General features: G+C 45.7%; 1 protein-coding gene across 1 annotated transcript in view; it reads left to right on the plus strand.

The window, feature by feature from the left end:
* The first annotated feature begins 406 nt into the window (after positions 1-406).
* The window catches only part of SPATA21 (spermatogenesis associated 21), a 28,538-nt gene continuing 1,659 nt past the window's right edge, over positions 407-27,285 (plus strand). Inside the window, exons 1-11 of the mRNA XM_006914414.3 lie at positions 407-535; positions 2,189-2,334; positions 3,716-3,935; positions 6,305-6,603; positions 6,900-6,948; positions 10,823-11,268; positions 11,712-11,800; positions 14,148-14,285; positions 16,190-16,261; positions 16,387-16,504; positions 27,063-27,238. Of these exons, the coding sequence (XP_006914476.1) occupies positions 407-535; positions 2,189-2,334; positions 3,716-3,935; positions 6,305-6,603; positions 6,900-6,948; positions 10,823-11,268; positions 11,712-11,800; positions 14,148-14,285; positions 16,190-16,261; positions 16,387-16,504; positions 27,063-27,238 (1,882 nt within the window). The remainder of the gene's footprint in view (positions 536-2,188; positions 2,335-3,715; positions 3,936-6,304; positions 6,604-6,899; positions 6,949-10,822; positions 11,269-11,711; positions 11,801-14,147; positions 14,286-16,189; positions 16,262-16,386; positions 16,505-27,062; positions 27,239-27,285) is intronic.

Genomic DNA, 27,285 nt, shown 5'->3' on the forward strand with positions numbered 1-27,285 from the left:
ATTTTAACTCAGCACACTCCAAACACATGTGGCCTCAGAACCTGTTTTTTGTGGCGCACCTTGTCGATCTAATATTCCAAAGAACACTCATTAGGAAATGCTGCTATAGGGGAAAGTGCTTGGGTTTCGGCATCCAACAGAGGCCATGGTTCATTTCCTGCTCTGTGACCTAGTCCATGTTGGACGTCTCAGTCACTGTGGGCATTAGAAAACGTATGTGGGTGAATTGCATGTGGCTACTTGCTCCCTGGTTTTGCTGTGTTCCCTTCCTGGCCCTGCCTCTTCCCCTGAGCCAGGCTCCCTACATTACAGGCTCCACGTGGACTGCTGGAGAAGTGGTTAGGGAATGGACTTGGTGGAATTTTGACTGGATTTCTCCTGTGGTACCCTCGTTGGCCCTGGCACAATGAACAACAGAAACGCCCAGATGTACACAGAGGGTAGGATCAAGTCTCCAGGGGCCCAGCTGAGTCCTGGCCTTAGGACCACCAGCAACATGGCTGATGTTGAGCCCGCCATATCAGAAGTCAGCCAGGTAGGGACCTGCACCTCATTTTCTGACACATCCGCTTCCAAGGACATCTTTCCCCTCCCCTTCCCAGGCTTCCTCCCCAACTGCTCTAATTAACACTTAGAACCCATTCCAAACTGAATTAGGCAGGAAAGAGAATACATCAGCTTGGATAACTGACAAATCTATCTGTAGACTTCAGGTATGGCTGGTTCAAGGTGCTAAATGAGTGTCTCTTCACTCTGCCTTCCTCTGTGCCATTCCCAAGTAGGCTCTCCCTGCAAGATGGTAAGGATTGCCTTGGCCACTCCAGGCTTACATCTTCCTAGCTTACATCCTCTGACTTAGCATCCCCAGCAGGGAGAGAGCTTCTTTGCAATTGCTGACAAAAGTCTGGTATCACTGTTATTGGCCCAGACTGTGGTCATGTACTCATCGCTGAACCAGTCACCATGGCAGGGCAGAGCGGCCTGGATCTCTTGGTATAATGGAGCCAGAGGTGGTACTCAGTTGGTTCCACTGAGCCCCATTGGCTCAGAGAAGGAAAGGTTTTCATGAAAAGAATGCTGGCTTCTGTTACCAGCCAGATGCTGGGGGAGCAAAAGAATTGCCTAGTTATTCTACCAGGTACCCCCTGGCCTCCAGCTCCCCTTATAACGTTTATTCCCCTGACAGCTGCTCGAGGCTTCCATCCACGCCCCTCTCTAGCCCCATCTTAAGCCTCCAACACACTTATCAGCCTCTTTCCAAGTGCCATGAACCGAGAAGCACAGAGAAGACCCTCTACCCATCTAATCTCCCCAGAGCCAAAAAATGTCACCATAAAAAAAGCCAACATTCCCTTGGGTTGAGTATCACTCTCTCCCTATAGCCTCTGTTGTAAATCATGGATTCCCCTGGGGGCAGGGAGAGGGCCTGAAGGGAGAATCTTGAAGGGAGGCTGGGGCAAACATTCAGGGCTTCCTTCGCCCACCCATTCATTGTTTTCGACAAAGTAGTCATGGAGTCCAGTCTCACCACTCAACCAGCCGTATGACCTTGGGCATGTCACTGCACCCCTCTAAGCCTCATTGCTCATGTGTGTCATGGTGAGAACTGAAATCCCTAAGGCACGTGACACAGGCCCCGCCTCCCAGCAGGTGCCCTCAGTATTGGCTGGCATCAGAGTCTTACATTAGTACAATTATTGTCAGGTGATAGAGCCAGGTTGTCTGGAGTTTGCTGACTCAGGTGAGGCTTGGAGCTGGTTCTAAGTCATTGACTCAAGGTCTCCCTGCCAGGGAGTGGTGGACTAAAATGGGCTATCACGACCCAGTTCCAGAGCCTGAGCTCTGAAGCAGTGGAAGTTGTTTGTGGAAGCCTCTCTTAGACCTCATGAGTGTCTTGAGGTCCCCAGGGTGCCCTGCCAAGCCGTTCTCAGTGGGATACCTTTGGCTCAGCTGCTACTTGGGACTCCAGGTTTAAGCCAGAGCCATGGGTGCCGACTGACAGCTGCTCACCTGGGCCAGGCCCTGCGCCGCAGCCTCTCTCTCCTGCCTCTTGTCTCATCCCCACCTCTCTCCCAAACTTTCCCTAGCTGGGCACAGGGTCTCCCTCTGTCTGAGGCCAGGATAATGCCCAGGAGTGAGCGGAACGTTCCAGAATGAGGTGCCAGTGCCACGGGCATTTTTGTTCCAGGTTGTGCTTCCAGATGCTGTAGGGAAGGGCAGTGGGAAGGAGCCCACATCAGCCACAGAAAGGCCAGACAATGGGCCGGGACAAGCATCAGAGGAGGGGCCTCCGGAGCTCAGGACCCAGGAGCAGAGGCATCCGGCAGACCCAGGGTGAGCTGGGGGCTTCCCAGAGGGCAGGTCTAAGAGAGAACCCCCCACGGCCCTCCTGGGGGAGAAAGAGAGGACAGAGGACTCCCAGACCAGGATGGACCCTCCCAGCCTTGGCACCTGAACGTCTCTTTCATTGCACAAATAATGCTAAATAATTATTTATGTCAGTCTTTGCCTGAGCTTCCCCACTGGACCACAAGCTTCTGTTTTGTGTCTTATTCAGCCTCAATCTCTCCTGCCTGGAACTCTGCCTGGCACACAGTAGATGCTCAATAGATATACATTAACTGAATTAATAGAAGAACGAACAAAAGAGAGTCCGAAAGACACGGAAACATATATTTACATGGAACGATTGTTATTATTTTTGGAATATTGTATGTATTTTTAAATTTGTCTGCAGTGAGAATGTATTCTTTTTAAAAAGAGAAAATCGAAGGAGAGCCAGAGAGAGGCAAAGTGAAAGACTTGGGAAGTAGAAATAGTAAAGACTATTCCTATTTAAATAGGAATTTAAATTTGATTATAACCAAAAACCTCTAAATAACCTCCTCTACAATCAAAGCCAGGTTTGAGTGTCCCAAGACAGGTACCACATACCGCGCTGGTGAAAAATGCAAACCATTTCAACACATTGATTTAAACAACTTGGCAATTTGTTTAAACTGAGTTAAAGCTGTCTTTACCTTCTTCCATTTCTAGAAATATGCCCTAAAGAAGTAATTGGAGATTCAAGCAAAGTTTATGCAGAAAAATTTTCACTGTCACATTATTTTAAACACTAAAAAACTTGGAAATGCTAATGTGCCCTAAATGCCTACAGTTAAATAAATTATGATTATCTATAAAATATAGAGTTTTACACTTTCATTAAAAAGCATGTTTATGAAAGATTTTCGGCATGGGATAAATTTAGACTATAATGTTAAATGAAAAAAAGATTGCAAAATTGTCTATGCAATGTAATTTTAAATATGTAAAATTATGCAATTACTCGAAGATGGTAATTAAGTAAATCTCCATACAAATATGCATGTATATCCAGAGGGAGAAGCCTGGAAGAAGTACTCCAGAATACTAAAGTGAGATGGATAGGCATAGATTCAAATTCTAAGTCGGTTCTCTCTGATTTTTCTTTTTTGCTAAAAAACGATAAATAATAATAACAATCTTAAATCCTAACTCCTCTAAACATGGACATCAAAGTGTCTGTAATTTGGGGAATTCATGTCAGCCCTTCATTTGTTCTCTCAGGCATTAAGTATGCACCTACGGTGTGCCTCGTTCTGCACAGGTAGCTCTGGGAACTACAAAGGAGTAGAGTATAAAACTATATTCCCCAGTCCAGGAGCTGAGGTGTCCTTTTGTCTGTTCTCCCCAGGGAGAAGCAGTCATCTTGGGCCCCTCAGGAAGAGCCGGAGGTGCTGCAAGCAGGCCGGGATCAGGCCAAGCCAGGAAGTGAACTGGGGGTGCTGCCTTCCAGGGTCCCCACAGCACATGAAGGGCTGCAGCAGCAGAGGTCAGGAAAGGAGAATGAGGACCAGCAGGGGAGACAGCAGAACCCAGGGATGGTGGAGAGTCAGGCCCCCGAGAGCTGCCAGGTAATGTCGGAGAAGACCTGGGCGGGAGGGCATGGCTGACTGATGAGGGAGACAAAGGAACACCCCGGTGCACCCCATTCTGGGCACTTGTGTCTGCTTCTCTCTGTGCCCTGGAGATGTCAAGTGCAGTCTGTGCAGGTCACTGGGATATTCTGGATAGTCTTGATTGTCCGGAGCAAGCCTTTAAAGCTCGTTTTCAGAGTGAGCGCCCATGGAATGTCAGCGGGCGCTGGAGGCAGGGAGGAGGTTGGGGCCAGAGTTCTGATACAATTAAAATTGGGATGTGCTGGGTTTAACGAAGCTCAAACAGGCTTCTTTAGGCCAGGACATTCTAGAAACTGTCTTAGCTGGTGAGCCTTGTGGGACCTTGCAAGAGACAATTAGAGTATGGTGCCTTCTCTAACTTATTTGACTACCAAATATCTTTGTACTTGTGTTTATTTTAACACTTCGTGTTTTTAGACAGCTTCAATGAGGTATAATTGACGTACACTTGCATGTGCTTCAAGTGTATAATTTGATGTTTTGGACATATGTATATATACCCGTGAAACCATCACCACAATCAGGAAGATGAAAGTATCCATCACCTCTCAAAAGCATCCTTGTGCCCCTTTATCATCCCTTCTCCCACCTGCCTTCCATCCCCAGGCAGCCACTGATCTGCGTTCTATCACTATAGATGTCATGTTTCCTAGAATTTTACATAAATGGGAGCATACGTTATTCGTTCTTTTTGACTGGCTTCTTTCACTCAGCATGATTATTTGGAGATTCATCTGTGTTATTGTGTGGATCAATACTTCATTCTTTTCGTCGCTAACATTCCATTGCATGGACATATCACAATTTCTTCATCCGTGCACCTATTGATGGACATTTGGTTTGTTCCCACTTTTTGGCTATTATAAATAAAACATTCATGTCTATATAGCCACAGGTTTTCATTTCCCTTGAACAAATAAATGCCTACGAGTGAAATGGATCATATGGTATGTGTATGTTTAACTTATTAAAAACTGCCAAACCTTTCTCCAAAGTGGTTGTACCATTCTACATCCCCATTCGCAGTGTATGAGAATTCCAGTTGGTCCACAGTCTCCCCCCAAATTGGTATGATCCATCTTTTTAATTCTAAGCATTCTAATAGGTGTGTAGTGTGTGGTGGAATCTCGTGGTCTTTATTTTCATTTCCCTAATGACTAGCGATGACGGGCATATTTTCATGTGCTTATAGGCCATTTGTATATCTTTTTTGGAGAAGTGTCTAATCAAATAGTTTGCCTATTTTTTTAGTTGGGTTAGTCATTTTATTGTTGATTTATGAGAGTTCTTTACATATTCTGGATATTAGACTCTTACCAGATAGACAATTTATAAATTTTTCATGCTACTCTCTGAATTGTCTTTTCACTTTCTGACTTTTTTTCAATTGGGTTGTTTGTTTTCTTATTATTGAGCTTCGAGAATTCTTATATATACTGAATACAAGTTCTATATCATATATGTAATTCGCAATTGTTTTCTCCTGGTCTGTGAGCTGTCTTTTTCCATTCTCTTAACAGTGACTTTCAAAGAACAAAAGTTCTGAATTTTTATAAAATTGGATTTATCAACTTTTCTTTATGGCTTGCACGTTTGGTGTTATTTCTTAGAAATGTTTGCTTAACCCAAGGGCACATAAAATTTTCTCCTATGTTTTCTTCAAGTTTTATATTCTCAGGTTTAATATGTAGGTTTACAATCCATCTTGAGTTAACTTTTGTGTATGGCGTGAGTGTTGGATCGAGGTTCATTTTTTGCATATGGCTATCCAATCATCCCAGCACCATTTGTTGAAGATTATCCTTTCTCTGCTGAATTTTCACCTTTGTTGAAAATCAGTTGACCATGGAAGTGTGAGTCTATTTCTGGACTCTCTACTTTGTTCCATTCACCTATTTATCTATCTTTATTCCAACACTACACTTTCTTTTTTATAGTAGCTTTACAATAAATCTTGAAATCAGTCAGTGTAAAAATCCTCCTATAAGAAATGCCATGAAGAATTCTTACTCTTTGAAACATCCCTTGGGGAATCCTATTTACCGAGGATCATCTCATTTTCTCCAGGCTCCCAGTCTACCTCTACGGTGAAGCAGTGATCATGACTTTGGGTAGGCTATGCCTCCTATGGGCCTCAATTTCCTCATCCCTCAAAATGGGGCCACCAAACTGTGCTACCTTCTAGGGGTGCTGAGAGAACTCAGTAAGATGATGCTTGCAGTGCCTGGACCAGAGTAACCATGTGATAACTGGTCTCCAGGTGAGTATTGAGGTTCACTTGGGAGCCAGGATGGGGCTCCCCATTTTGGTGTCCTTCTCCTCAGCAGGGCCCAGAGTGGCAGCCCATCCCAGGTCACCAGGCAGCAAATAAGTCAGATATAATGCAATCGACAGAGTCTTCTTGCACCTTGGACAGCTATGAACAGCAACTGGAAGACAAGTCCTCCAAGGAGACAGGCACTCAACACATTATGCCCCAGGAGATTTTGCCAGAGCCTGGCCCAGGGGGACCTGAGGACAGTTTCCAGGAAGCGATGCCCCTAATTCCTATGATAACTTCAGAGAAAAAGATGGCCAACTCCTTCCCACCATCCACTCCAGGACTTAACACACCCCAAGAAGGGTAAGTCATCCTCTGATGCCACTCCCCACCCTACTCCCTGACCCCAACAGGATTGTTCCTCTGCTAAGTTACAGGTGGGGTAAATTCTAGTTCTGACTGCTCTTGACCTGGTGTAAGACCTTAGGCAAGTCCCTACATGGGGATGTGAGGGAATGAGGAGCCCCTCTGAGATTAGAAGGCTAAGGAGATGAGGCTGGGGTGGTGGACCTGAGTGTCCTGGGAGCTGAGAGAAGGTGGGTGCAAGGGGCAATGCTTGATCTGAGCCCCTCCCGCTTGGGGGTTTCTCCTTCGTTTAGGGGCAAGGCTATGGAGACCAAGCCAGTACTGGGGCCTGTTCCTCCACGAGTAAGTAGAGCCATAGTGGGGATGGGGATGGGGGTAAGAATATTCAGGAGGAGGAAGGGGGCAGGGGCAGAACAGAAACGGGACAGTGTTTGGAGTCAAACTGGGGAAAGTGTAAGTGTGTGCCTGTGCGTTGGTGTGAGTGTGCACAGGTATGTACGTGCATATATGTGCGTGTTTGCACATATGCATGTGTTATGCACGTGTGTGCATCTTGGGTGGAGGTCAAGGATGCTCTCACATTCTGAAACCCTTAGGTTCACTCAATAGTTAGGTAGTGATACCAGCGTAGATGTCTTCCACTCATTTGCTCTCAGTCACAGCACACAAACCAAAGCTTCCCTACCTCCACCGGCTCTGCCACTTTCCAGTTCTTTGACTTGACTGGGCAGCCTGTGAATACACAGTCATCATTCGTGCCTGTCCTTCTTCTGTATTCACTGGCCAAACACCGACCTTGGCTAAACCCAGCCACCCACTCACCCTCCACCTGCACTTGAGCGGCTCAACACGACTGGAGAGAAACCCTGTGTGGTTGATGGGTTTCACGCTGAAGCAATGACCGCTAATGTCAGAAGCTCCTGGCAATCCTCTGCTCTTCCCTGGCCGTGATGTTCCCCACCCCCGCTCCAGAATGTCGTTTCCCGACAGCGCTCTCCATGCCTTGCATCTGGGTTGACGATCTGGCCTCATGCCTCACTGAAAGGTGAGAAGCAATAGACAAGAACCAGCACTGCCTCTTCCCACCCCAGCTCTACCTCCCCTACTTTCACCTGGTTACAGGAGAAGCCATGAACGTGGGTCTCTGTCCCCATCGACGGCTGGCCCCCCGCTTATTCATTAGCTCTCATTTCCTACCTTTTCTCTCCTTTCCAATCAATCTCTCCATTTCTACAGGATCAGTTCATAAGCATACCAACCTGGGTTAATATCTACAATATTAGAAACCAAACACAAACACCTCCCTTGGCCCACACGCCCCTCCAGTTATTGACTGTGAGGACATGTTATTGACTGTGAGTACATGTTATTGACTGTGAGTACATGTTGTACGGGTGGATGGAAGATGGGTCTGAAGGCCATAGGGAGCCGCTGCAGGCTCAGAAGCAGGGCCGTGGCAGGAGAAGAGCTACGCAGAGTTCAGTCCAACAGCATACATAGGACATAAGGTGCCAGGGAGAAGGGGCTCAGGGAAGGCAGAGGGAGAAATGCAGATGTGGAAGAGTTGAAAAGGGGCAAGGACAGATGTCAGGGCCTTGGCACCATCCTTCACCTGAGCTGGGCACCTGCCAAGAGCCAAGCTCAGAGCTGGGTCCCAAAATAATTGAGGAGGTTCTGAGACCCCTCCCCTCCTGGGGCTCAGAATCTGGATCTGAAATGGGACCATGGGCCCTAGACCTTGGCAGCCCGGAGGACCGTGGGAGAGGTGATGACAGACTGTGCTCATGGCTGCCCCCTGGGGTCCCCACCTGGAACCTTCCCCAGAACAATGGAGCATAGGAATTCCAAAACTGCTTCTGTTTGTTTGTTTGTATTAACCTGATGGAAACTGAGCATTGGCCCTTAATTCAGAAGAACAATCAATGGAGTCTTTGGCAAGGGGGGAAAGTTGGGTCTCCCTTCTGGGCTGCAGAATTATCAACTATAATTATTTCAACACTATCGTTTGCTGAACACTTACTCTGTACTAAGTGCTTTATTCACATTATCTTGCCCCTTTGATGTCACTGAGAAAAGTGACATAATTGAAATTGTTGGTTAATTTATTGAGGACAATGCACCAGTCATGACATTGGGGACTTGATGCTGAATGGAGCTTACAATCTAGTTGGGGGAGAGACCATTAAAACATGAACAAATAACTCGTTTCTCTGTAGACAGCAATAATGCAAGTCAGGCTAGACAAGGGGAGGGACTTGGAGGCAAACAATGGATTCTCTGCCGGAGTGCTCAGCACTCTAGGAGGTAACATTTAGGTCGAGACCTGAATGACAGAAAGGCCTGAGCCATGCACAGATCTCAGAGAACATTCTGGGCAGAGTCAGCAGCAGTGGCAAGGCCCTGACGGACATGAGCTTGTCTAGACCAAGCCCAGCAGGAAGGCCAGAGTGGAGGAAGGAAGCTAGGGCGGGAAAGGATGGGACATGAAGTCAGAGACGTGGTAGGGGCAGATCACCCAAGGCCCTGAAGTTCAGGGTGAGGGTTCAGAATTTAATTTGAAGTCTATACTAAGCCATTGAAGTTTTAAGCAAGAGAATGAGATGAGCTGATAAACTGGAAAGACTGATGTAGCAGCTAGGTGGATAATGAACTTGGGTGCGGGCCAAGGGCAGAGACCATGGCAGCGCGCTGGACAAGAGATGGTAGTATGACTTAGCCCGGGTGGTAGAAGCAGAGATGGAAGATGTTTCTGGCTCTGACGTGGATTTTGGAGGAGGTGGTGCCAGCAGGACTTGCTGATGGGCTGGCTGCCTGGTGGGATTGTAAGGTAGAGAAAGAGGAACCAAAAGGAATGGCTTTGACGTGGATTTTGGAGGAGGTAGTGCAGCAGGACTTGCTGATGGGCTGGCTGCCTGCTGGGATTGTAAGGTAGAGAAAGAGGAACCAAAAGGGCTTCCAGGTCTGGGGCCCAAGGAACAGGTGATGCTGTTGACCGAGGTGGTGACACTGGGGAAGGAGAAGATGGAGGAACCTAGGGTCTGTTCTGATCATGTTCTAGACACTCAAGAAGAAACGTCAAGGAGGACGTGTGGAGTTAGAAGGACAGAGAAGTCAGGATTGGAGACGTAAATGTGAGGAAAATGGAGATCACCTCTAGGGAGGGATTGAACACAGAGCAGGAAAGAGTCCGGGGACAAATCACTGGGTCTGCACAACATTTAGAAATGGAGCAAGAGCAAGGAAGAGCCGGCGAAGGAGGCCAGGGAGGAGCAGCCAATGGGAGCCTGGGAGTCTAGAGAAGACAGCATTTCCAGAAGGGGGGGTTGTCGTCTATGGCTATCACTGCTGAGAGATGGGCTCTGAGGAGAGCAGAGACCTGACCATGGCTTTGTGAGAGCAGCTTCGGGGAGTGGTGGCTGGAAACCTGACTGGAGATGGGAGGACAGTGGAGATGGAGGGGCAGCCAAGTCTTTCAAGGAATTTGGCTTGAAAGAAGGATGGAGAAAGGGGATAGAAGCTGAAGGGGTTCGCAGTGTCAGGAGAGTTTTTTTTTTTTTCTTTTAAAGAAGAAAGATAATGGGTCATGTCTACCTGCTGATGCGAGTCATCTAGTGGGGAAAGTAGCGCTGATACTTTAAGAAGAAAGAGTGTATGGCCGGAGCTGCATCTTTGATTGGGAGGGAAGACTGGGCTGGAGCCTGCATGGCATGGCCTGGTTGGAGGTGGGCTGGGGACTGCCCATTCCTGTAATGGGAGAGACAGATGCATGAGGTGGCTGGATTTGCTGAACGAATGAGTGAGAACTTGTTTAGTCCTTACTATGTGTTGGTGGCTGGGTAGATATGGGTAAAAGAGGCAGACAAGGTCCTGCCCTCATGAAGCTTACCTCCAGTCAGACAAGCAAACAATGGGCGTGGATAGGCCACTACAGGCTGTGCCAATTGCAGTGGAGGAAATAAATGAATGGTGGGCCCATTTCACTCGAGACCACAGCTCAGAGAGCTGGGAGGTGGCAGAGCCCAGGTCAAGTGTTGGGGAGGACATGGGGGTGGAGCCTAGTGGGATGCATGTGAAATTTGGAGGACATGCTCCAGGGGCCCAGAGAGGAAGGGGCGATGTGAGGATCCCCTAGAGAGTGGGTGGCAGGAAGAAATTTTATGGGACAGTCTGGCCGGCTGGAGGCCTCTCCGATTCCCTACATCTGTGCTGTCCTCAGGAGGTGAGGGACACTGGAGAAAGGAGGGAGCTGGACTGTGCCCAGAAGCAGCTTCAGGAGCTCACAGTGGCTGCAGGGGGCCAGAACCAAGGCTTCATGAAGTGCTTGCTGGAAGTGGAGGAGGAGGAGGCCACGCATCGGAGGGCCAACAAGGCCCGGGCCCTACCAAGCCGGAAGTCTCCCCGAGTCCTGATCCCTGTGCCCACCGCAGCACTGCTTGGCAGCTCAGCTCCAAGCCTGACTCAGACCTTCACCTCAGTCCCTGCCATGGCCCCATCCTGGGCCCGGCCGTCAGCCCCTGGGCCAATCCCTGCCCCTGTGGGAGCCCCGGTCCCAGCCTCTGTACCCGCCACTGTCCTACAAGCACCTGCCCCGGACCTGGGCTGGAGAAGGACAGAGCTCTTGCACCAGAGCAGCGAGAGGAACCTGAGCAGTGCCAAGGCACGGTAGGAGCCACCCCAAAAAGTGTGTACAGGATCAGAGCTTGTGTTCCCATGTCCCTGGCATCTCTCTCCCAGACTCTTGTCCCTGTCACTGTACCTGTCTGTCTGCTCTCACGTCCCCCTCTCCACCTCTGCTCACTTCTGAGTCCTCCCTACCTTTCCCGGCTCTCTATTCCCAAATCCAAGCTCCCTTTCCATTCCTGACCCTTTTTCTCTTTCTAACCTGCCACACGCTATCTCTTCTCTGTCTCCCTTCATCTCTGCCTCGCTCCTCCCTTCATCTCCGGGTTACTCCATCTCTCCTGACCTCTCAGAGCCTCCGCCAGGGTCCTTCCCATGATGTCCTCTGCCCCGGCTTCCCCTCGCCCTCCTCTAGCTTTTGGTGGCAGCCTTGGGCAGGGGAGGCGGCTGGACGTGCACCTGGGCCCGGGTTCTGTCCTCTGCAGGCAGGAGCTGGAAGAACACAGCCTCCTAAAATTATCTCAGAACTGGGAGGAGCGGATGGAGGAGCACCTCACCCTGAAGCAAGAGGAAGGTGAGGCAGGCCTGGCCAGGGAGGCCCCTCACAGGGGCAGGCAGAACCCTCAATCTTCTGGGGTTCATAGACCCGGGACAGGGGTTGGTTTACAGATGCCACCGCAGCCCTGTGTAGTGCACCCAGTGGGATTATCCGGTTAGGGGACAGTGCAGAGTAGGAGGCTGACCCAAGCTCACACACCGCTGGGTTGGGAGCCAGAACTCATGCTGGGTCCTGTCCCTTGGGTCCAGTTCTCTTCCCAGTTCCAGGGTTGCCTCTCTGAGTAATTGAAGCAATTTTGCAAAGCACTTCAGAATTGGAAGGTGTTTCTGCCTCTCCCCACCCGAGTCCACTTTATTGGTCCTCTTTAGAAGCAGCCTGGCTGGAAGGCAGAGCGCCAGGGTCCCCCTGCCTGTCCTGGGTCACCTTTCACCCTTTAACAGGACAGCCTGCCCTGGATGGGTCCCCATTTCCCACCGCATCCCACCCCCACTCAAAAATGTAAAAGTCCTGCATTCCCACCCTGGCATGAGGCGCCGTGCCCTTTGCTTTCCATCGTCCTTGGGGTTGGGCCCTGGGACTCCACGTACCTGCACTGGGAGGAGGAGCGATTGCTGCTTCCTGTGAGCTCCAGAGGTTGTCTCCTCAGCCAACGGTGCACACTGCCAGCCCAGCCACACCGCACCGTGGCCCTAAAAAAGTGGGTGTGCATCCTCTTCCACCTTTCACTCCTCCCTAAACTCTGGGACCCTCTGGGCCACAGTGGCCCCATCTTTTGCTTTCTCTGAATATACTCTCTAGCTCCCTATTACTCCATCTTTGAGGTTCATTCCTTTCAGCATTAAAACTCTCTAGCCACTTTAGCCCCACCTCCTTGAGCAGAGTTCATGGACAACATGCCATTTTGGCTTAGAGACCCAGGGTTCCCACCATGACCCTCAGCCCTGTCCGGTGAGGAAAGAGCTGGCCACCCTGCTCTGATGGTTCAAACCACCATGCATTTTAGAGGATCAGATCTGTTTTTGAGGGTTGTTCTGTTTGTTTGTTTTTTTCCTTTTCCACGGTGCCTGCTCACAGCACATCACCACTTCCCACAACCCAAATCCTAGCCTTCCCCCTTCCCCACCTGTCAGTTCTGTATGTCAGAGGCTTACAGACATAGTCTACTATATGCCAGGCCCTAAATTAATGCAACCGGTGCATTGTTGATATGTCCATTTTACAAGTAAGAAAATCGAGGCCCAGAGAAGTACAGTGACTTGCCCACGGCAATCGTATTAGCTCAGGCTGCCCTAGCAAAGTACCACAAAGTGGGTGGCTTAAAATTTATGTTCTCATAGTTCTGGAGGCTAGAAGTCCAAGATCAAGGTGGTGGCACGTTTGCTTTCTCCTGAGGCCTCTGTCCTTGGCTTGCGGATGGCTGCCTTCTCCCTGTCTCTCACATGGTCCTTCCTCTGTGCTTGCTGCGTATCTCTGGTGTCTCTTTGTGTGTCCGAATTGCCTTTTCTTATAAGGACACCAGTCAGATTGGATTAGGGGCCTCCCCAGTGGCCTCATTTTGACTTAATCACTTCTTAAAGGCCTTCTCTTTAAATACAGTCACATTCTAAGGTGCTAGGGGTGAGGGCTTCACCATATGAATTGGGGATAGGGGACACAATTCAGCCCATAACAGCAGCCCAACTTGTTATTAGTGGCAGAGCCGGTCTTCTCAGTGAGTCTATTTCTAACCCACATTTTGCTATGGGCTGAGAAACCAGACGCCATACATGTTATGACTGACTGGCTCTGCTCTGGGACTTTCTCAGCATCCTTCATGGTCCTCTGCTCTGGTCCAGACAACTGAAGCTATCCTAGAAGCTATTTCCATGCCGATAAGTGACCGCAGATCACCAAAGTTTCGGACCTGGAGTCAGAAAGACCTGTCTTGTCTGGTCATCTAACCTCTGAGCCTCAGTTTCCCCATCTTTACAAAAGGAACAAGCATTCTACTTTACTCTTAATTCTTCGACAAGGCTGTTGTAAGAATTAAATGAGAGCGTGGCTATAAAGAACTCAGCACTGTGCTTGGCACATAGCGGGGGTGCCCTAAAGTGGGCGTGCCTAAAGTGGGCGTGCCCCTGGCGCGAAGTGAAGGTTGCTAATTAGCATTTGCCGCCCAGCTGAGCCCTCCGCTGGACCTTGCATGGAGAGTGAAGTGCGTAGATAGGGCCACACCCCTCCACTTTCACTCTTTTAGTTGCTTTGCCCCTCCCCCGGGCCGTGGTGATCGAGGACACTGGGCAGGAGGAGGGTGGTTGGGGGTTCGGGTGAATGGTGGAAACAAGCAATGTCGCCCCCTCACATACCTTACTGCCTGCACCAGCCTTCCGCAGTTACTTTGAGATCTTCAATGGCCACGGCAAGGTGGACGCACGCAGCCTGGAGAACATTCTGCTCCTTGTGGGCATCTCCCTGACGCCGGCCCAGGTGGAGGACGCCCTGATCAGCGCCGACGTTGATGGTGAGAAGCCAAGGGTTCATTCGGAGTCCCGCGCAGGGCCAGCTTCACAGGCAGCATGAGGCCTGCCCTTAGTTTAATGTTCTGCTGTTGCAGTCTAGAAATTCTTAATAATTTTTTCTGGGTTTTCATTTTGCTCTGGACCCCACTGGTCTTGGGCCTAAAAGTTAATGCTCTCTGAGCACCTACTCAATACTCGATTCTGGAGACTCAGAGGTGACCAAAATCTACCTCCTGACCCCAAGATATAGGTGATCTCTGAGATCTTTTCCTCTTAGTTCCTCTTGTGTGCGTCATCATACATCCCCCATGACATGGTCACTCATTTTACCAGCTGTATGACCTTGGACAAGCCACTGAAGTTCACCAGGCCTGTGGGGCTGATGGCAGTGCCTATCTCACTAGGCTGCTGAAAAGATTAAATGAGATGATCCAGGCAAAGCATTGAGCACAATTGGTGTACAGAATGCATCCAGGAGCCATTATTCACCCACTAACTATTAAATGCCTACTGTGTGCCCATCCCTCTGCTGACCACTGAGAATAAAGAAACGTTTAAGACCCACATGACCTGCACTTGAGGTGTTCACACGGACAGTGACAGAAGTAAGAGTCACCAAAGGAAGTGGTGCGTAAGGTGGCTTGGAGGAAGGGATCAGGAAAGAAGGCTTCCTGGAGGAGGTGATGCCTGAGCCAAACTGTGAAAGATTAGGCAGGAGTTAGGCAGAGAGAGAAGAGGAGGGATGCTCCTGGTGGTGGAAATAACCTAGACAAAGGGAAGAGGGTGCAGGGCAAGTGGAATCACATTCTGCTGCCTTCATCACTGCTCATGTGCAAATCCTCACCCACGAGCCAGGAACTGACCCCGGCTCTTCCCCACTGTGACCCTAGGCAACAGCCTTCTTTTCTCTGCACCTCAAGCCTCATCTGTGTTAAGAGTTTTAAGCACCCTCAGAGGGTGGTTTTAAGGATTAGAGACCATTCATTCATTTGTCAAGTAGTTCAGAGAACATTTGCTAAGACCTGCCCGTCTTAAGCCCTGAAGATCCAGAGCAGAACAAAACAGACCCAGTTTCTGCCTTCTAGAACCTCCATTCAATTCCACACTTGATCTCAGCCAAAAGGCTGAGAAGCGATAAATTCCAGATCTTCCAAGTGTGTGGTTCAAGTACAGAGGTTTTATGAGAGTGTTTGTTGTGGTTCTGACCTGGGCTGATCTGACTTCTCTGAGGAAATAGTGTGAAGGGGAAAGAATTGTTAGTGAAGGAGGTGTGGAGGGTGTTGGAGAGAATTCTAGAAGAGGAAGTAGCATGTGCAAAGGCCTTTAACAGGGAAGATCTTGGTCCCTGCTGGAAGAGCAGGTTAGTTGGGGGAACTTGGCACCAGGTGAGGCTGGAGACAGGTAACAGGCAGGTCTAGCAGGGCCTTGAAGGCCAAAGCGTGAGTCTGATGTGTACAAAGGTGTTCTGCAGCAACAAGCACACAGTAATAATAACAGTTGCTGACATTTAATGAGCACACATCACATGCATGGCCCTGTTCTAAGCGCTTTGTTTCATTTTATCTCCCATGAGATAGGCATAAAAGTTATCCTCACCCTATACATGGGAAAACTAAGGCTTAGCGCGGTTAAAAGACTTTGCAATGATCACACAGATAGTAAGTAATGGACCTGGGATATGAACCCAGGCTGCTGCTTCTAGGCCTCAAGTTCTGGGAGCTTCTAGCCCAGGAGATTTTAATTTTCACCTTCTGCTTTCCTGTGTGCACTATGCTTTCTGCATTGAATATGTGATAATTTTATGATCAAACCCAATGAGTAAACACTATAACCATGCGGGGTTGCACTGTCCGAACCAGTTTTGGGAGGCCCCGTGGCCCACCCTGTATTATTCTGGCCTCCGCAGGAGATGGCTATGTGGGCTTCAAAGACTTCTTGGCTGTGATGACGGACACCAGGCGCTTCTTCTGCTCCGTAGGTGAGCAGGAACAAACCCAGGGCTGGGGGAGGGGCCAGGTGACTGGGGGAGGGGCCAGGTGGCTGGGGCAGGGGAGCGTCCAGGGCTACCAAATGGTAATGGCAGCCACCATTCCATGTCCCTAGAACAGAACACCCTGACGGACATGGCTCCCCCGAACCCCCACACTCTGCTCTTTGAGATCCTGTCCCTGCTGGTGGAGATGCTGGCCTTACCCGAGGCAGCCTTAGAGGAGATCACCAAGTGAGTGCGGCCGGTCGTTGCGGGTGGGAGGCGGGATGTGTGGGTCGCAGACACAAAGATAGAGCCTTGTGTTTTGGCAGCCAAGGACTTTCAATAGTTAAGACTCTTAGTGGCAAGTGAAAGAAACCCTAATAAAACTGGCTTGAGCAAAAAGAGAATGTACTGGCTTACATAACTGGTCAGGGCCTCAGGAATGGCTGGATCCAGGAGACCAGGTGATACCACTAAGGCTTTCTTTCTCCTTCTCATTTCTGTTCCTTGGCTTCAAGCTCAGCCAGGCTCTTCTCACAGTGGGAAGGATGGCCACTGGCAGCCCCATACTCACACCCTCCTAATTTAGCAATCTCAGCAGCGAGAGAAATTTTTTCTTGCAGTACCCACGTAGCAATCCAAGAAAAAGAATGTGATGGAGGCTGCCTAAGCCAGAGAGCACAAGAGTTGGCCTGGTTTAGTGGTTCATCCAAGGAAGAGATGGCTAAATACAAAAACGACAGGAACACTTGAGGGTCAGAGAAGCAAAGGGCGAGAGCGGAATGGCCCAGTTGGTCTGCGTATCACACAGAGGCTTGTCCTTGCCATTCAGGAACAGGTCATTTTTTACCACGGACCTAGCCTTTTCTGCATGGGGTGAGGGTGGAGGGTCGGAGGTTACAGGCTGCTCCGGAAACATCAACTTAGCAACCCCAGACAGAAAATCTACTCTACTCCCAGCATCTATAAATCACTCTAAGTATATATAACTCTAAAGAACATTAGTTGTTTTTTTCTCGTATCTATCCATCCTTCTACTTATTCATCAATCTATACTATTTTTTATTAATTTCAAAGTAAATTCTAGTCATTTCCCTCTAAATGCTTCAGTATTACATATCATTAACTAAAGATCAATATTTACTTAGATCTTTTTGTTCTTTCTTGAGGTATAATTTATATTCAGTGAAACGCACAAGTCATCACTGCGGGAGTCTCAACAAATGCCCACACCCTGGCAACCTGAACCCCTCTCAAGACATTTAAAACTATACCATTACTCCAGAAAAGGCCCTCACGGCCCTTCCCCATTGGTCCATGAACCCACCCCTGCAGAGGCAAGCCCTCTGCTAATTTTTTTCTATCACAGATGGTTTTTGCCTGTTTTACAACCTCATATAAATGGCAACATACAGTATGTAGTCTTTTCTGTCTAGCTTCTCTCACTCAGCATAATGGTTTGAGATTCATCCACGTTGCTACAGGCATCGACAGTCCGCTCCTTTTTGTTGCTGAGTAGTATTTCATTATATGAATGTACCACAGTTTGTTCATCCTTTCTTATGCTGATGAACTTCTGAGCTGTTCCCAGTTTGGGGTTATAATGAATAGAGCTGCTATTAACATCTTCGTGTAAGCCTTTTTGTGGACGTATATTTTTGTTTTCTTGGATAAATACCCAGAAGTGGAATTGTTGGGTCATAGGGTAAATGAACGTTCACTTACAAGAAGCCGCCAGACTTTTTTACAAGTGGTCGTACCATCTACGCTCCCACCGACGATATAAAACAGTTCCGGTTGCTCCACATCTGGTGAAAATTCGCTAGTCAGTCTTATCAATTTTGGTCATTCCGGTGGATATGTAGTGGTGTTGCTCATTTTTTTTAACTCATATTTGTTTGTATTCCTGAATATTTTGTTTAGCTTTCTGTATTTTTGAGCTTTATATGAGTGGGTTCATATTGTAAGTCTTGTTATCTTGCTTTTTCTCATCCAAGTTATGTTTTTGCGATTCATCCATGTTGTGCCTAGCTGTAGATCATGTATCGTTTTGACTGCTACCTACTATTATGTAGTATGATTATATCACAATATATTTGTTTGTTCTGCAGATGGGCATTAGGGCTACGTTCAGTTTCCAGCTGTGGCAGAAACGGTGTGAATACTCTTGTCTACGTCTCCTAGGACACGTGGGCAAGAGTTTTTCCAGAGCATCAGTCTTCAAACTTTTTGGTCTCATGACTCCATTACACTCAAAAATTATTGAGGACACCACAGAACCTCTGTCAGTATTTTCTATATTTGACCCTAAAACTTAGACATTTATTAAATACCTATTAATTTATTTCACAATAATAACCACATTACATGTTAACATAAAAAAACATTTTAAATGAAAAATGTATTTTCCAAAACAAAACAAAAAAAGTTAGGGAGAAGAATGACCTTGCTTTATACAATGTTGCCAATCTTTTCATGTCTGCCACATCTGCTTCTGCATTCAATCTGTCCTTTTGGTGGAGGTGCATGAAGAAATCTGGCTTCACATGTATACGTAATTGGAAAAGGGAGTATTTTTATAGTCTTCTCATTTAATTGCCACATATGGTGTAGAAATATCTCTTTGATTTGATACCAAATTTGACAAGTAGTGTGTCTTAAAGGTTGTTTTGTAATGTGGACTCTGAAACCACATAATGAAGTTTTGGTTCTCTTTTAAATAAAAATCTATTGCTCTGTCTTGTAGTTTAGATGGATCTTTGCCCACAAATGTTTTTGTAACATGCATTGGTCATTTGGAAAATATTGTGTCTCTTCCCAATGTTGACATGTCTCATTATAATTCTATATATACATTACATATGTAATTGTTAATATCACCACTGATATCTGAAACGTCTTTAAGTACAAGAAGTGTTGTGGGTGGCTACAGTTCGTTTTCACTGCTATAAACTGTGCTGCGTATGAACATGTGGATCCTCGCGATAATGGATTTAAGTTTTCCAAAATTCTTTTACTTGAAAACTTTATTTTATCATAGGCAACAAATACTGTTGCCTATGATAAAATGAGTTGTTTTCCTTGAAGTGATGGGCTCACTTCATCCATTTTGGGAAAAATATCTGCCAGATACCCAAGGCTGAATAACCATAGTTTTGTCCTTTCATTGGATGTGTAGGGAGGTCAAACTTTCCTTACCGTCTTAGAGTTTCCCATTGGGACTGGTGTGAGATGGATTAACAAGAGAAAAACATATATATTTTATTTATGTGCACATGGGCGTCCTCACAAAGTAAAAAAATAAAAAAATAAAAAAATGAAGACCCAAAGAACTGACTAGGCCTAAATGCTTACATACTCAGTTGAACAAAGAATAGCAATCCTGGGAATGTAAGTAAAATGTATGGGCAGACTAAAGGAAGGAGTTCTTTTAACAAGGTCTGTTTGTACAGAGTATTCTCAGCCAAGACCTCCCGTCTGTCTCGCGATAAGAATGTTTCTTCCTTCTGGTACAGATAGGGCATCTTTCACAGCGGAATTTTATCTCCTGCTTTTAGAAAGAAAAAAGGTCAGAGTGCCCTTCTTGCATCCATTCTTTTTTAAGTGCCTTTAACTCAAAATAATCAATATGGCAAAGTGGCCTATTTGGGGATGGCATGTCCCCAATGCCTTCGTTCCATCTGAAACTTCCTAGAAGTTTCATATATTAAAAGCTTAGTTGGTAGGGGTGGAGAGAAATTCAAGTTAGAAGTTGTGAAGTAAGAGCTCTGTAAAAGGGGGAGAAAAACATAGATTGGAACAAGCAGAAAAGAACAAATCTGAACACATTGTCCCATATGTCACTGGCTCCGTCTCTTTGTCCTGAGAATAGGTCAGTTCAGTTAGACAGTTGTGGCTCACTTTGGGGGGCGGTGGCAGAATGGGGAGTGGGGAGTGGGGAATCACCCCAGTCAGGTCTCTATGTAGTGCGAGCAATCAAGCATTTAATGAGGGACGACGAAAAGAGAAATAGAGGTTAATGGTTAGAACAAATTGCAAACTCAGTTTTTGAGTGCAAAGGGCAGTTGGTCAAGAAGACTTTTATACGTTGGGCTCAAAGCATCTTTAATGGTAAAGTGAAGACAGGCAGGGGCAATTCGACGATTTTCTGGCTTGCAGCTTGAATGTCTTTGGTGATGTGTCTGTGTGACTGGGTATTCCATACAGCTGTAGGCACAAAGATTGTTTATATATGATCCATTGTGTGGATTTTATTATTATTATTATTATTTTAAGTTTCTATTAAGCCATTCAGCTTTAGCTTGCAGGGCTTTGAGAAAAGGATGGTCTTAGTTTTTAGTGAAGCCAAGTCGGGAGGATGGGAGAAAAAATGGAACCGTTAATTCCTGATGAAATGCACAGGATGGCAGAAGACAGTTTGTAAAGAGGACAAAAAGCTCAGAGTCAGTGAACATGGCGTGGCCCGACAACCCACAAAGGCATGTTATTGTTTTTATTGAAACAGAATTTTTTTTCTCTACAATCATCCCCATTTTTACCAAAGATAATCAGACTAATTTGTTTGTAAATATAAGTCTAGTCTCATTAAAGTTGGCTTGACTATTTACATAACTGTAGCAAAAAGTAGTGATTGATCATACAGATTCTTCTTAAGTCTGTTCTGCTGGGATTTTTAATACGGAATCTTGGACTGAACTTTTAAAAGCCTCTCAAGGTTAAGAAGCCAAATCAAGAACTTGCCATCAGACTTAAAACTACGGTACCTATAGATTTGGGTGAATTTCTCTTTTTGTAAGGCCCTCAAGATATATTGAGGCGTATAGGCCTACCAGAAAATGACCTTTACTCACCTGTAAGACCTGGCACTCTGAAAGTCAGGTATCAGGCCAGTATTTTAAGAGGGTTGTCAAAGCAGTGGTTCCTTGACGTCAACTTTAGCTCTTTAAATTTGTCTTGTGTTTCATATCTGATCTATGTTCACCATTTTCAAATATGATTAGTGTCAAAGCTTTGGTAGTATAATCAATATTTTTATATCCTATAACAAAGAGGATAGATTCTTAGTGAATTTATCTAAGAAACTATATTGCCATGAAAACATTTATGAACATAAAAATATTTCTTAAGAGTTTTTAAATTTTGGAGCAATCAGGTAGAGAGAAAAAGACATTTTAATTTTGTTTATAAAAGTATATATTTTTACCAAATTGTTATGTTATAGACAGCATAAAAGAGAAAAAAGATTTTTTAAATCTGGAAAATGAAACATTAAGGAACCAGCAATGTTCCACACAAAAAGTCATAAAATTATGATCATCCTCATGATCATCCTCATCTGTTCAGTCTCATGTAACTGATTTTTGTTCTGCCTGACCTTAGGTTAGCAATTTTATGAATCCATATTTTTTTCCATCAGAGTTCTGGAAATTCTTACTTCAGTGGCATGGCTTTAAAGTTATCAGTAATCTGTAATCTAGAGTACATGTCAGAGGCTGTCATAAATTTCCTCGAAGATTAAGTATTTTTGCCTTTAGTCTGTTCAATCTCACGTAACTGATTTTTGTTCTGCCTGACCTAAGGTTAGCAATTTTATGAATACATATTTTTTTCCATCAGAGTTCTGGAAATTCTTACTTCAGTGGCATGGCTTTAAAGTTATCAGTAATCTGTAATCTAGAGTACATGTCAGAGGCTGTCATAAATTTCCTCGAAGATTAAGTATTTTTGCCTTTAGTTAATTCTAAAAGCTTTCAGAGAAGAATCAGAATGAAACCATAATTGCGAATTACAAAAGATATTTGAGATATACAACATTGTTAAACCCTTATAATAAATCTACTTCATTTCAGCCAACTTGACCACCCAAGATAGCTCTCTCCCTCCCTCCCTCTCTCTCTCCTCTCTCTCTTTCTATACCCATTTAGGTTTTTGTCCTTTATTTTCCTTTTATTTTAAAAGAAACTTTAAATACCCTTAAACTAAGACAAAATCACTTTTTCCTTTAACGAAAGCAGATTTTTCATACCTTTTCTTGCCACAAATACATCTAATTTTCCTTGCATAGTTTTTTTTAGCCCTTATTATTCTTAGCGGTCTTATTTACTTGTATTTGTCGTCATAAAAAATGTCCAAATCTGTAGAAAAATTTTATACGAGTTTATTTGAGTCAAACTGATGATCGGTGCCGGGGAGCAAGATCTCAAATGCTCCACAGAATAATAGTTTTGCAACTTCTTTTTTGCATTTGAAATTAAGGAGAGGACTTAAGGAAGATTACATGGAGACAGGAAAGAGTAAGGCAGGAATTGGCTGCGATGAGGGTGGTTATGTCTTAGTAGGAGGGGTCAGAAAGGGTGGTTCACTCATTAGAGTACCCCAGGCAGTGTTACGCAGCTCTTCCTCTGCATAGCTCCCACCTCTCTGGTTTTCTGATACACTAATTAATCCCGGTGGCTTCCATCTTCCTAACCACCAACATCCGTCTCCTTACCTCGGTGAGTCTACTGTATTCTGCCTGGGAGACCACTTCTTGACTGCAGACCAGAGAGTACCGCCCCAAAAATTCTAGGGAGATCATAAGGCTCACCTCATTGGTGTCTTTCTACGGTCCTGTGCTGCCTTGTCCAATATCCGACAGCAGTTTCATATATTTTGTACATGTGTTTAATCATTAATGACATTAGGACAAGTTTAGCACCGGTTGCTCCATCAACAGAATCAAACAGGATTCTGTTTGTCTTCAATTTTTTTCCCCACTTCTTCAGATTGGATGATTTCTATTGATCTGTCAAGTTTACTAATTCCTTTTTCTGCCGTCTCCAATCTGATGTTAAGCCCATTCAGTGACTTTTTCATTTCAGTTATTACACTTTTTGTTCTCGAATTTCTATTTGTTTCATGTTTATAGTTTTTCTGTTCATTCACCGAGATCACATTTTCCTTCAATTATCTGAACACATTTTTAATAGCTCCTTTAAAGCTGTTGTCTACTAAATCCAATATCTGGGCCACCTCAGAGTTGCCTTTTATGATTTTTTCCCCCTTACTACGGGTCACATTTTCTTGTTTATTTACACGTCTGATGATTTTTTATTGTGTCCTGGACATTTTGGATGATACGGTTTAGAGATTGGATTCTGTTATATCACTGGATGACTGTTAATTTTTGTTCTTGTAGGCAGTTCAATTACTGGCTGATCATCTTGAATTTGTAGGCTTTGTGTTTTAGTTTTCTGAGCCCTCTAACTTGTTCAGACTCAACTTCCAAATTCTTTTTCTTATGTGGATTTTAGTTTTAGGGAAGGTCTAAAGTAGGCAAAGGTTGGCACACTATGGGCTGCAGGCTACACAGAGCCTGCTGTTTTTATAGATAAACTTGTATCAGAACACAGTCACACCCCTTCATTTACATATTGTCTAAGGATTCTTCGATGCTACAATGGCAGAGTTGAGTAGTTATTTATAATAACTTCTGTGGTGGTGAAATTTATCTCTCCTTGTACTTATATCAGAATTTGCTTTATATTTCATATTTAGAACTTTGTATTCCCTGATGAATTGAACATTTTATCATAGTAATCATTTGTGTCTCTAATAATGCTTTTTGTCTTAAGGCCTAGTTTTTACAATATTAATAAGGCTCTATCAATTTTCTTTTGCTTAGTAGTCAACCGATTTAACTTTCTTTATCCTTTAATTTTTAAAAATTTAAATCAAAGTAATAGGTGCACATTGTTTAAAAAGCCAAATAATCCATAAAGGTTTATAATAGACACTAGCAGTTCCCTACCCCACTGCTTACCACACACCCCATTCTGTCAAGTCTACCTTCCAAAGGCAAACACTTTTGACTTGCTCCTTTCTTCTTAATAATATGCATGTACTACGATATTTCGGTTAGCGATTTTGAGACTTGTACCTATCAGTTTCCCAAGATGGTAAGAATTTAGCTGTCTGAGACAACTGTCCCCTGAGCTCCCCTTTCTCCATTGCAATATATTATTATTTTTGACTAAATAAGTATTTGGGGTTTTTATTATTATGGCTATGCAATGATTCATAGCGGATGAATCATTTCCTTTCTTGTTTATTTTTTTTTAATTTTTCTTTTATTTCCTAAAGTGGGCGATTGCCTTAATTTTTTCTTTCTTTGTTCTCATTTTTGCTCCTCCCTAGAGTTTCTTTTTCTTGGAGGCATGTTCTCAATAATTCCATTCTTCTTGTTTTTGGATTGCTTTCTTTTTAGGCTTGCTGCAGAGCTAACATCTTGGGACTCTGTTGTCATTCCATTGTTTCTTCCTTTCCTCTGATTAGGATTCTGCTGAATCACATGTCTAACTCTTCCTTGGTTTGTTTGGTTTGCTTTTTAAAAAAACGGGGTGGGGGTGGGGAAGAGCATGTTTCCGGGTAGGTTTTTTTGGGGTTAGAAAGGCAGGAATTCAACATGAGGTACTGAAATTCCGGCCTTCAAAATATCTGTCTTTTAAGCTACAGTGATCCGATCTAAACTGGTTGTCCCATATGGCAAGTGCACTGCCATTATGGGGTCTCTCTCCATCTTCATTTACATTTGCCTCTCTCCTGTGTTAGATCTCATTTTCCGGATGTACATCTTCCTTTTCTTCTTTAGTTTAGGCCTTTGTTTTGGAGAAACATGCTCTCTGGTAGCTTCTTGAGAAAGGATACATGGGAGGTAAAATTTTTGAGATTTTGATGTTTATTCTATCCTTGAATTTACTGAATAAGTCAGCTGGGTATAGATTTCTAGGTGTATTAGTTAAGGAATATACCCCAATATATTATAGTTCAAACAAGATAGTTTATTTTTCTCTTCTACTGACAGTCTAGAGGAAGCAAGCAGAAAGACGAAGTCCCCCCAAGCACCCAGTTTTCTTTCCAATTCATTGTTCCCTGGGTCAGTCCTAAGTCAGCTTACCAGCAACAAACCTGAATTCAAGCCCACAGGAAGGGGAGAGGTACAAGCAAACAATTTTCTTTGTGACTGGGAAAATTGAACATACTGCTTCCATCCTACTGGCCCCTGTGGATGAAGTTATCTTCCAGTCCATCTTTTTATTCAGTGTGTGTCGGGTCTAGATTCAACCTCCATGTGAGGGCTCTGGTGTTCATTTTCCATTTTCTGTGTGTGAAGCCCAACAAAATACAACATTTCAGGCCCCAAGAACAGGCATAGGCCCTGGCAGAACCATCGGCTTAAGCCCTAAAGATTTCTCAACATTCTGAGTGCATGCCCACCCCTCACCACTGCCTACCAAGCCCCAGGTGGTCCGGCCCTCCCATCTCGCTGCCCACATCTCCCCTTCTACTTCACACACCAGGCTCAAGCCCCACCGGCTCCTTGCTGTTGCTCAAGTTCATGAAGCTCCTTGCAACCTCCAGGCCTTTTCTCATGCCATTCCCTCTGTCTGAAGACGCTTCCTCCAGATATCCATTTGGCTTGCTTCCTCCCTTCATTCTGCTCAGAAGCCACCACCTCCCAGACTTTTGCTTATTACCGTGAGCAAAATAGCCCCTCATCACTACCCCGTACCCAGCTTTCATTTTCCCTCAGAGCACTCATTACTACTGACATGGTATCATATTTTATTTGTCCATGGTCTGACTCTCCCACTGGATATGTGCCTAGGTGGTTGATTCAGAAAGGGATTCCAGGGAATGGAAATGGGGAAGAGATGTAAACAGCAAAGGAGGAGGAGCCAATACAAGGATGTGCTATTGAGTCAACCACCCCCAGGATCTTCTGAGACTGAACGGTGGCTCAGAACTCTGTCAGGGGAAGAAAGTAAGAAGCCTGTACATTTCAGCTGCTGGCTCCTTTGCTCAAGGGTGGCCCCCTGCAGGTGTTTAAGTCCCCTGCACTTCTGGGTTGCACACGAGTCAGAGAAGCTCTGGGGCAAGAAGCAAGAGGCTCTGGCCCGAGGTGAGACCATGTCAGGTTATCCCTGTGCAAAGATGGTGGAAGCCCATGTGGAAGTGGTTGCTGCGGCAGTGGCTACAGTGAGCGGTGAGGCCGATCGACTATGATATGGGACCCTATATGGATATATGCCCATCACCGCTTTTCCCCAAGCACAGAGGAGGAGCCAGCACACAGTAAAAACTCCATAAATATTGGAGTTTTTATGAATGAATGGATGGTGCTGTAGTCTCGTGGATAAAAGGCAAGTTGTGATGAGTTAAAATAAAGCGAGCCGTGGTTACAATGGAGTAAGTACAGGTTGTCAGGGGGCCCACAGTGGGAGCCTAGCTCCTCTGCGGGAGGAGAGAGGACTTTCTCGAGGAGACAGCCCTTAAGCCAAAATCTGGAAGATGAACAGGAGTTAATTGCACAGCAGACTTATGAAAGACTTGCACGTCTAAGTAAATATATCAGTGTATGAGTGATGAAAATTATAGGTAACATTTACCAAGCTCTTTCCTTGGGCCACACACTTTGCCGAGTGCCTGATGAGCCTTGTTATTTAACCCTTTAACACACAGACTGTTTGATCGATTTTACCCAGGGGAAACCTGAAGCTCAGAGAAGTCAAGTGACTTGCAGTGAAAAAGAAGAGATAACCATTTCCCCCCATTTTACATAGGGGTGACTGAGGCCCAAAGCAGAGCAATGACTTGCCCATGGTCACAGGAAGTTAATGGCAGAGTTGGGACTAAAACCCAGGTCTCCCAAATCCTGGGCTTGTGTCCCTGCTCCAGAACTGGCCAGACAGAACAGGCATTAAGGAAGAGTGAGGCAGGAGGGTGTTACACCCGGCCACGCTGAGCTGGGTGGGCACTACCTCCCCAGCTATTACCAAAAGAAGCTGAAGGAAGGCACCTGTAAGACCCGAGAGATGGAACTGACCACAGGCCAGCTGCGGTCCCGGAAGAAGCTTCCCCACAACCCACAGCAAGCAGACGCTTTGGAAATCCCAGAACGAAGGGTCCTCAGGATTCTGAGCCGTTTGAAGCAGCAAAACTATGGTGAGGGCCCTGGCATGGTGGGGTCTCTGGTCTGCCCACGTGGCCTC

The sequence above is a fragment of the Pteropus alecto genome, unplaced genomic scaffold, assembly GCF_000325575.1.
Source record: "Pteropus alecto unplaced genomic scaffold, ASM32557v1 scaffold125, whole genome shotgun sequence".
Taxonomy (NCBI): Eukaryota; Metazoa; Chordata; class Mammalia; order Chiroptera; family Pteropodidae; genus Pteropus; species Pteropus alecto.